This window comes from Oryctolagus cuniculus, chromosome 12 (genome assembly GCF_964237555.1).
Source record: "Oryctolagus cuniculus chromosome 12, mOryCun1.1, whole genome shotgun sequence".
In the NCBI taxonomy this organism is placed as follows: domain Eukaryota; kingdom Metazoa; phylum Chordata; class Mammalia; order Lagomorpha; family Leporidae; genus Oryctolagus; species Oryctolagus cuniculus.
In genome coordinates, this window is record NC_091443.1 from 54,023,587 (window position 1) to 54,033,739 (window position 10,153).

The 10,153-nt window shown below is 44.3% G+C and overlaps 2 protein-coding genes across 3 annotated transcripts; one reads left to right on the forward strand and one right to left on the reverse strand.

Moving 5' to 3' along the window:
* Positions 1-221: 221 nt before the first annotated feature.
* Positions 222-2,172, forward strand: RNASE1 (ribonuclease A family member 1, pancreatic). The gene is made up of 2 exons (XM_002718041.5): positions 222-326; positions 1,464-2,172. Exon 2 carries the CDS (start codon positions 1,489-1,491, stop codon positions 1,930-1,932), a length of 444 nt encoding a protein of 147 aa, XP_002718087.1. The 5' UTR covers positions 222-326; positions 1,464-1,488; the 3' UTR covers positions 1,933-2,172.
* Positions 2,173-7,910: 5,738 nt separating this feature from the next.
* Positions 7,911-9,515, reverse strand: RNASE6 (ribonuclease A family member 6). 2 transcript variants are annotated; one of them, XM_008269308.4, is made up of 3 exons: positions 9,356-9,514; positions 8,741-8,790; positions 7,911-8,438 (listed from the first exon to the last, which is right to left on the reverse strand). In XM_008269308.4, the coding sequence occupies exon 3, from the start codon at positions 8,431-8,433 to the stop codon at positions 7,969-7,971; it is 465 nt and encodes a 154-aa protein (XP_008267530.1). In that variant the 5' UTR covers positions 8,434-8,438; positions 8,741-8,790; positions 9,356-9,514; the 3' UTR covers positions 7,911-7,968. The 2 variants fall into 2 exon arrangements, with proteins under 2 accessions (XP_008267530.1, XP_002718086.1); XM_002718040.5 differs by lacking the exon at positions 8,741-8,790 and having other exon boundaries at positions 9,356-9,515.
* Positions 9,516-10,153: the final 638 nt, after the last annotated feature.

Genomic DNA, 10,153 nt, shown 5'->3' on the forward strand with positions numbered 1-10,153 from the left:
TTTGGTGTATGTGAGATTTAGGCGCCAATGCAGGCATTCCTTATGAATCACCATATAGATGAGGTTTACATGGTAAGAAAAATTCTTAGAGGCAATGATTCACTCTTCTCAAAAGTCCTGAAAAGGGAGTGGCCTGGTTGCTTCCCCACTCCTTTCCTGACAACATCCTTGTTTTCACCTGTTCTGAGCCCTAGATAACCTTCCCGCTCTTTTCTTCTTAGAAGCCAACCCCCCTTCACAGTTTAATATAAAATGCACAGCCCATGGACGGAGTAACTGCAGAAACTGCCCATCCACTCCCTCCAGGGGACTGAGCTGGAGATCAGGTAAGCAGCCCAAGAGATGCTTCCAGGAGCTGCTTCTACTTGAGAGTTGGGAAGAAGAGAGCCAGAAAACTCAGCACTTTTCCCACTCCTAAATTTGGGGTTTGGTTTCTCTGTAATTCCTGCTTAGCTCTGACATATAGGTCAGAAAGTTTGGGCTGACACTAGTGCCCACAAAGCTTGTGTCAGGTCTGTATCTGCTAGGGGGAGGGGCTTGGGGGATGGAACTTGCAGGCTGCAAAGATACTCATGGGGCTGGAGAAGAGGGATTCCCCACTCTGGAGGAGGAAAGCATCTCTCACTGAAATACAGTGAAATCCCTTTATGATGCCAGTGGCAGGCACGGGACTGAGTGTCCTTGGAGTTGTAAGAACGAGGCTCTTTCAGATAAGGTTCTGGATAATAACATGGTCCTGGTAATAACTCCAGGGTCTGGCTCACAGTTTATTGAAAATGATCTTCTAATGAGCTATTTGCACATTGGGCACACATGTATTTTATTTTTCAACTGTATTTTGGGGTCAAAGAAACTCCAGTATTCAAAGACAATACTCCCAGGATTTTTTTTTTTTTTTTGACAGGCAGAGTGGACAGTGAGAAAGAGAGAGACAGAGAGAAAGGTCTTCCTTTTGCCGTTGGTTCACCCTCCAATGGCCGCCGCAGCCGGCGCATTGTGCTGATCTGAAGGCAGGAGCCAGGTGCTTCTCCTGGTCTCCCATGCGGGTGCAGGGCCCAAGCACTTGGGCCATCCTCCACTGCCTTTCCGGGCCACAGCAGAGAGCTGGCCTGGAAGAGGGGCAACTGGGACAGAATCCGGCGCCCCGACCAGGACTAGAACCCAGTGTGCTGGTGCCGCAGGCGGAGGATTAGCCTGTTGAGCCACGGCGCCGGCACACTCCCAGGATTTTAGGTCACTTGTGATCCCCACCTGGAGGGATGGAGGGCCTCTGTCTAGCAAGTGGCAATAAAACACACTTGGAGAAAGGTGCATGCCAGTGTTTCCTCACTGGGACAAACTCTCAGGAAGAGGGATGTCTGCCTGATATGAAAGTGAGATTGGAAACCACGGAGGCCACAGGTGGCAGGAGGAATTCTCTTTGTGAGAGGATGCTTCTCTTTCTCTCTCCCTTTCCCAATCAGACTCTTCCAGGAAAGTGAGATCGCCATGGCTCTGGACAGACCCCTCATCCTACTTGTCCTGGGGCTGCTGATGCTGGGATTGGCACAGTCTGTTTTGGACAACGAGTCCCCGGCCAAGAAGTTCCAGCGGCAGCACATAGATCCAAAACTTCCCCTCAGCAGCACCTACTGCAACAAAAAGATGGAGCAACAGGACATGACACAGGGCTGCAAGCCACTGAACACCTTTGTGCACGAACCCCTGAAAAAGATCCAGGCAGTCTGCTTCCAGGAGAAGGTCACCTGCAAGGACGGGAAGACCAACTGCTACCGGAGCACCTCCAAAATGCACACCACAGACTGCTCCCTGTTAGATACATCCAAGTACCCTGACTGCAAGTACCAGACCGTTCAGAAAGAAAGATACATCATTTTAGCTTGTGAGGGGAACCCATTTGTGCCAGTCCACTTTGACGCTTCTGTGGAGTAAGGCCAGAGCAGAATGAAGCACTTCCCCCCATCGCCAAGCCCATCATTTTGACACTGCCATTCCCTTCCTCCTTCCTTACCATAAGGGAAACAACTCCAGTTAAGTCTATTCTCCAACACACACACTTTTTGAGACTTGCTTCTCCATGGTTTGGGTGGTGGGGTGTCAGGAGTGTGTTGTGGGGGGAGTCCCATGTTAACCTGATCACTGTTTCTTTCAATAAAACTTAGTTGCAACCAACATCCTGATTTCTGGAGTTTTCCATTCAGTTCTGTTTCCATTAGCTTTTTGTATGGCACCTGGAGTAATTAGGTGCCTTCCTTTCTAACTCTTGGATTTAAGTGACTTGAGAAAAATTTCTTTCCTTGCAGATTTCTTGATGCTGAACATAAAACTCTTGAATGTAGGCTGTTTTAGGTAAAAGGGAGCTGCAGCCTTATATAGAGGGGGTAGAACTTGAATACTACAATTCTCTGGTGAAGAAGGAAGGAGAGCTTGAGCCCAGGGTGGGGAGGAGGAATTTATGAAATTGTGACCTTGAATTTCCTTTATCCTTCTTTGTTGAGTGAGCAGAAAAAAATGATCCGCTTACTCAGAAAATCAGAACCCTAGATTTTAGAGCTGGGAGGGATGAAGAAATTGCTAGATAACAAGTAGATTTCAACTTACATATCAACTTTAATTGAAAATGTTTAATTAGAATGCTGTAGAAACCATTCTACACAGTGATAGGGTAGAATAACAGTCCCTGCTGAAGGCATGGGAGAGGTAAGTCTGTGTGCACCACACGTCTGTTGTCCCTGACCAAATGTAAGTTCTGTTGTGGCATTGGAAGAAAAGGAAATCTGTGATTGTTGAAGTGAATTGTTATAAACGCAAAGAGAATGAAAATATTAAAAAGCATATTTTCTAAATGCATAGTGCATGGCTAATTCAAGCTTCTGTACTCTACAGTATATTCCATTTTCATTCAGTTTGTATACTTGCTGACTATTACTTGGTATCTCTATTCTCTTTTCCTAACAGGTACAGCATTGTAGCATGCCTTTTAATAAATGGCATGACATCTGTACTCTCTTAAAAAAATGTAACCTCTGCATTTTTAGTGACTTGCTCATAGACTTGCTAGTTAGTGGCAAAGGTGGAATTAGAATCCAGGTTTTCTGGCTCCCTTATCATGGTTCTTTCTGATGCTAGAGGAGAATCTCCCAGTCTGTCTTTCACTAAGTGCTGTAGAGCTGTGGTTCTCTCCTGTGCTTGATGGCACACTCTCTCACAGACTTGCAGTATACTTGGCCTGCGAGACAGCTCAGTTCTTGGTAACCCTTCCTCAATGCCATGCAAAGGACTAGACCTGGCTTCTGTCGTCACTTAATCAACGACATTCGATCCCTCCTTTATACTTGCATCTGGAGGAGGTTGCAGAAATAGAGAAAGACCTTTCTTCAAACCAGTAGGGTCAGTTCTGTCATTGTCTTTATGTGATGTTGAGAGTGGCTGCGGTTTTCTTTTCTTTTTTTTTTTTTTAAGATTTATTTATTTGTATGAAAGGCAGAGTTACAGAGAGGCAGAGGGAAGGAGGGACTGAGGGAGGGAGAGAGAGACAGGGAGAGAGAGAAAGAGAGAAAGAGAGAAAGAGAGAAAGAGAGAGAGAGAGAGAGAGAGAGAGGTGTGTCTTTCATCCACTGGTTCATTCCCCAAATGGCCACAATGACTAGAACTGGGCTGATCCGAAGCCAGGATCCAGGAGCTTCTTCCAGGTCTCCCACGTGGGTGCAGGAGCCCAAGGACCTGGGCCATCTTCCACTGCTTTTCCAGGCCACAGCAGAGAGCTGGGTTGGAAATGGAGCAGCTGGGTTTCAAACCAGTATCCATATGGAAAGCCGGCACTGCAGGAGGCGTCTTTACCCACCATGCCACAGTGCCAGCCTCATGATTCTGATTTTCTTATCTAGAGTGAATCCCTGGTCCTGAGGGCTGTATAAGAGGAAAAAGATTCACAGGTGGGAAGAGTCCATCTTAGCATCTGTGTGACAGTGAGCTTCTGTCCTTATAAGATTTTAAGAATGGAGGAAGGGGCCGGCACCGCGGCTCAATAGGCTAATCCTCCGCCTTGCGGCGCCAGCACCCCAGGTTCTAGTCCCGGTTGGGGCGCTGGATTCTGTCCCAGTTGCCCCTCTTCTAGTCCAGCTCTCTGCTGTGGCCCGGGAGTGCAATGGAGGATGGCCCAAGTGCTTGGACCCTGCACCCGCATGGGAGACCAGGAGGAAGCACCTGGCTCGTTGCTTTGGATCAGCACGGTGCGCCGCAGAGCGCTGGCCACAGCGGCCATTGGAGGGTGTTCTCTCTAATTGTTAAAGGAAAGGGTACTCCCAATTACCACATTATAACTACACATAGTATGTATCAAAGAAGGATATATCTGGTAATAGTTTCAGACTTGCCTACTGAGCTTAGGGTATTCTATATTGTCATACTCAGAGTTATCCATACGCGGAGTGGCAAACAATGGTGACCCCAAATGGAAGCCCAACTTCTGGTCACTCCTTCTTAACAGGTGTTTCTTTAATCACAAGATTAGAGGATGCTGAACAGTCATGGCAAATTTGCTGAATCTGTGGAACTTGGTACATGGCTTCTTCAGAGCACAGATATTATACTGACTGGCTTAGGCCACAGCAGTCACCATTCCACTTTTAAGTCCACACCTGTATTTTGGGTTTCCTTGTGTAGGTGGAAGGTGTCTTCTTAACTCCCTTCCTTCATGCTTATCTTCCCATTCCTGTATTATCTTCTTTTGAAAATAGTCCTTGTGGAGCTGGCACTATAATGCTTCCTGTGACCCTGGCATCCCATAGGAGCACTGGTTCGAATCCCCGCTGCCCTTCTTCCCCTCACTCCTGGGTTGCTCCACTTCCACTTAACTGACGTTGAGATGAGATCAGGTCAGCAATGACAGTGGGACAGGGATTTCCTAGACCTCATTGGAAACATGTGTCATGAAGGTGTAGAACCGGGCCATGCTTTGGGCTAGTGTGTTTGGCAGACTTGCTTCCCCATCTCCCCTTCCTCTTCCACAAACACAACTAAGCAATCACTTGAAGAGGGGGAATCTGGGGTTAGGGGAGCTGGGGTTGTAACCTAGGGTCAAAATCTGTTTGCATGTGAGCCTAAGCATGTGTACCTATGACCACATATGTATGTGATCATGTCTGTAGTTCTGTAGAACTAAGGAATATCAAGAACATCCTTCAAGGCAGGAAGGGCTCTTTGTGATCTGACTTCCTTCATCAAAAGACGAATACACATAGGCCTGGAACTGACAATGGAATAAAGAAATCCAAGTCTATTGATTCACAGAGGGTGTGCTTTTATGGCTTAGCTCCCAAGTTGTTTTCTTTTCTCTCTCTCTCTCTCTCTCTCTCTCTCTCTCTCTCTCTCCCCCTGTTTTTAATTTCTAAAAGTTATCCTACAGTAAAATTGCCCTTTTTGTATACAATTACATGAATTTTGATGCATGTGGTAGTGTAGCCACTACTACAATCAGGACACAGAACAATTCCATCATCCCTGCCCTCAAATTTTCTATGCTGTGTCTTTATTGTCATTCCCTCCCTCATCTCCTAAGACCTGGCAACCACTTATCTATCCTCCTTCACGGTAGTTTTTCTTTTCAAAATATCATACAAATACTGTTGTACAATATATAACCAATTCTTCTAGTTCTCTTGGGTTGAGTCTTCTCATTTCTTGGGTCAACTTTCTCTTTGTCACCGCCTTATACCCGAAACAACTCACTTTCAATCCATAATTCTCCTTGGATTATTGCATTGGATCTTGGTGAAGACAGAAAGGAAACCCCCAATCATTCCTGCATCATCATAGGAACAGAAATACATTTACAAGGACCACTTTCATTTGATAGCCTTCAGAATAGAACGCTGGAAAGGAAGGCATGGATGTAGGTTCCTGGGCTCAGGAAAGAAGGGCATCTGAGGACTTTGAGCACCCTCTGAGTAGTGTTGAGTTGAATCTCTGGAAATTTCATGCAATAAAAGTCTTAGCGTCATCATTCAAAAGGCTTTGAAACTGCCTGTTTTTCTTCCTCTGTTGACACTGATATTCTAGGGTGGTCTAGTTTTTCTCCTTCTACTATTTGTGAGACTTCAAGAGAGCTAAGAGAAATCTCGTGCAAACATCTAGCTGTCTCCTGTTATCAACCTGCTTTCACTCCAAAGTTTTAGTTCGAGAGATTATATCTGGTAACTGTTTCTTTTCCTCACAGAGGTTGGACGGGTAAAATAGAGGAAGGCGAAAACTAGAGAATGCTGAAATTGCCTCATGGCAAAAGAAAGGACAGAATAAATACGTTCTCTGTTTTATCCAGCTGGTTTATGTTGTTTTATTTTCTCTGTGGTTTTTAAAAAGTCATAATCTCTGAGTTAGAAAGACATTAGGTGTTGTCCATAAAACAAAAAAAAAAAAAAAAAACAAATCAGAATCCAGAAACCAAATAAAGAAGTGTAAAACTTCAGATCCACAGTTATCAAAGGCAGACAACACTTCACAGATCCAATGATATTGACTGAGCTAATATTGGCTGCGTGCCTCTAGGCACCCAGCAGAGGCACTGGAAAGGAGAGGTAAGAGTATCTAGGGGTATTGTTTGAATTGGGGTAAGGGTGTGAAATCAAGGGACAAAAAGGAGGAGGAGAGAGGAAGTGGCTTCTCCTCTAAAGGCACAGCTGCCGTAGTTGTTCCTTCGGGACCTGCCTCCCACAAAGTCCGAGGACGTGAGCACCGTTCTGCTACGCTCTGCCCAATTGTCTAACAAGAAGGGTCTCCACTTTAGTTTCCAACGCCTTGTCCCTCAGTTCCATCAAAAGGTTCATCGGGGTGGCATTTACCTTCCATGTTTCTACCAGATTTATGATCACCACCAGTTACAGAATCTGTAAGATGTTCCGGAGTCTCCCTGCATTTCTTCTCTTCTTCCGATCCTCACTAGAATCTTTCTTAATGCTCTGCTCATGACAGTGTAGGCTTTTACTAGCCTGATCCTCCAGATTCTTCTCGCCTCTATCTATTCCAATGACAAGTCCACATTTTCAGGTTTTTTAAAAATATCAACAGCTCCACGACTCACTTTTTTTTGGCTTTAGTCCAATATGTCCTGCTATCCAGAATGTCAAATATCAATTATAATGAGCAGAAATGTATTTGTCTCATGTTTCTGGAGACTGGGAAGTCCAAGATCCAGGGGCTGTATCTGGCGATGCAGATTATATATAGAAGCATATGGTTAGAAATCAGGCAAGAGAGTAAGAGGGACAAAATTTGTATTTATAACAAACCCACTCCTACAATTCAAGCATTAATCCATTCATGAAAGCAAAGCCCTCATGATTTAATTATGTCTTAAAGGTCTTACTTCTGAGCTCTGGTGCATTGAGGATTAAATTTCCAACACATGAACTTTGGGGGACACATTCAAACCTTAGCAAGGACATACAAATAAAGCAGGAAGTAGTAAAATAAAAATTTTAAATATTGCCTTGTTAAATAATTTACAATCTCCTCTCAATGTTAATGTAAGAATGAAAGGACATGGGCTTAGGAACTTAATTCAAGTTCTGTCAATTATACATGCCACTTATAAATGTGATCTCAGTTAAATCATTTAATTTCTTGGAAACAATATTTATAAAGTGGAGGTAAAGATGCTAATTAAGGTTGTATAGTTAAATGTAACAAGTTATGTAAACTATTTGGCCCAAGTCACAGATTTAAAAATCTGGAAGTCTGACCCTTTCTTTACCCTCTGCCTTATAGCCTTTGTCAATACACATAACTCCAAAGCAGAAATCCTACTTCTTTTTGTCCCATCTCTGGTCTGGTGTCGTAAGCTCTTTAATTCTCCCACTGACACCCTTCCTTCTTCAGTGGGAACAAGGAAACCGAAAAAAAAAAAAGCAGAGGAAATTATAAAGCATATTTATTCAGATTTATTAAATGAGAGGGAAAGTGATGAAAGCCTTAGACAATCTCATCTAAGTGTACAGGAACCAAGTGGTAGGGAGGGTCGCTCTTCTGAGGGGGGTCACAGGCGACAATGAAGAATTTGTACTGGGTTGCATCACTGTAGGAGCAGTCAGGATACTTCCCCGCAGTAAGTCTGCAGTTGGTCATGTTGATAGGCTTTGGGCTCTGGTGACAGTTGTGCCTACCATTCCTGCAGGTGACATTGGGAAAATCACAGACAGCAGCCACATCCTGAAAAGAGTCGTGCAGAAAAGTGTTGAAGGGCTTGCAGTGCTGTGTATAATTATTGACACCTCTCATCGCCCTGTTGCACTGGAGAAGATTTGGCTGAATGTGCTGAATTTCAAACCAACGAGCCTTGGTGAGGTACTTAGGCCAAGCACAAAGTGAACACATGGGACCCAATAGTTGCAGCAGCAATAGGAAGAGGGGCAAACATCCCTGAAGATCTAGCACCATCGTTTCTGTGTAGGAAGAGGAAAGATAATGGTAGAAGTAGACAAAATAAGAGTAAAACTTTTAATCCTAACTAGATTTCCTAGCTGTTCAAGAAAATAAAACCCATTTTCTCTTTCACATAGAATCTCGTAATTCCAAAGAAATTAAAGCCCAATAAGAAAACCTTTTTCCTTGATTGGAAGACCCCATTTTTCTCTTTGACCTGCAGTCATGCATTTGATGACCATCGATAGTGTCAGGAGCCTGGTTCCCTCCCCTTCCCTCCAGAGATATTTATGCTCCTGGTCATTATCACTGCTCTACTCACCCCAGCCCAGAAGCTTCTGGTCTTTACAGGTCTCTGTCTTAGGGTTTCCTCTGAGAAAAGAGATAATGGTTCATTGCAGGCTCACAAGCTTTGGTCTTTCTCTCTTCTTCCAAGCTTACCAGAGCTGCCCATATAGGGTAAGGGAAGAAATGTTCTGAGCCCCAATAAAGAGAAACCTTGGGCTTCGCAGATGAACTTCTTGTGCGGAGTAAGCATGAGAGCAGACTTTCAAGCCTGCTCCTTAAAATAGTTTGCTAGCTCTGTGCAAACAGGAAGAGAAAGCCCGCTTAAAGAAGCAAAATGGCTCACAGCTAAAAGTTTTGAGGAAGTGATTTGTCCTGATATGGGCTGAATGCTTCCTTCCTAAACTGAGACTTCAGTTTTAAGCTCTGTGGACTCAGTTTTTCAAGAGAAAATGTTCCATGTAAATCTGATACAGTAGCTGCCACACACTAGATAATGTTGTGAGTTCCTACAAAATGTTATGCATGTGTTTATTGGGCCAGGTACTGTGCTACTCAGATTCAGGTACTGTGCTACTCATGAGCTAATGAAGGAGATAATCACTAAATAGACAAGTATAATGCACATTAATAAATATAAAATAGCACTTACGGTATGACGAAGAACTCCACAAAGACTGTGGGTCAAAGTCACCACAAAACGCACCAAACACCGGAGTTAAAGGAAGAGTTTATTGTCAGGAGGTTCGGCAGGCTGGAGAGAGGGGTCAAGTGAAAGCAGCTCTTGCTATAGCCTTGCAGGGGTAGGGAAGTGGGAGCAGTGAATCCCATTAGGGTAGGGGTGGAGTTGACGCTTGTGGTTAGACCATCTTGGTCACTTGACTTCTAGTGAGCCAGGCGGGAAACTGAAACTTATTGTACAATATTGCAACTCAGCCAGGACCTAAGATGGTGCCTGAGGTTTGAGATGGCACCTTAGATAAGGCAGGGCTGGTTTCTACTAATATTCCCTCCTTTTGTTTTTTATAAAGTAGATGTTGTATGGGATTCATTAGCCCCAAAACCCCAGGAGGGGTGGAGGGACGATGATCTGTCTTCTAGAGCTACTTCCTGTTGGCATTGGGCAATGAGTCACTTTCTGCTGGTGTGGGGTGACACCTCAAGTCGTGATCTCCTGAGTGAGGAGCCAAGTATATCCCTGTCATAACATTTGGTTGACCGCCAGGTTGGTGAAGACTGGTTCATTCCATTATCACCTCCTGTAAACACTTAAACAGACAAGGTAGTATAAAAGCCAGGGTGAGAATAGCAGCCAATGGTTCTAGGAGTGGCATTAACCAAGTATGAGAGGACTTCAGAGAAAGGGAGAGAGAAGGGGTTCTTCTTTCTAGTTTTCTAGTCCAGATTGTTGAATACATGTGGTAATCTGTAGGAGTGTTTTAACATTTTA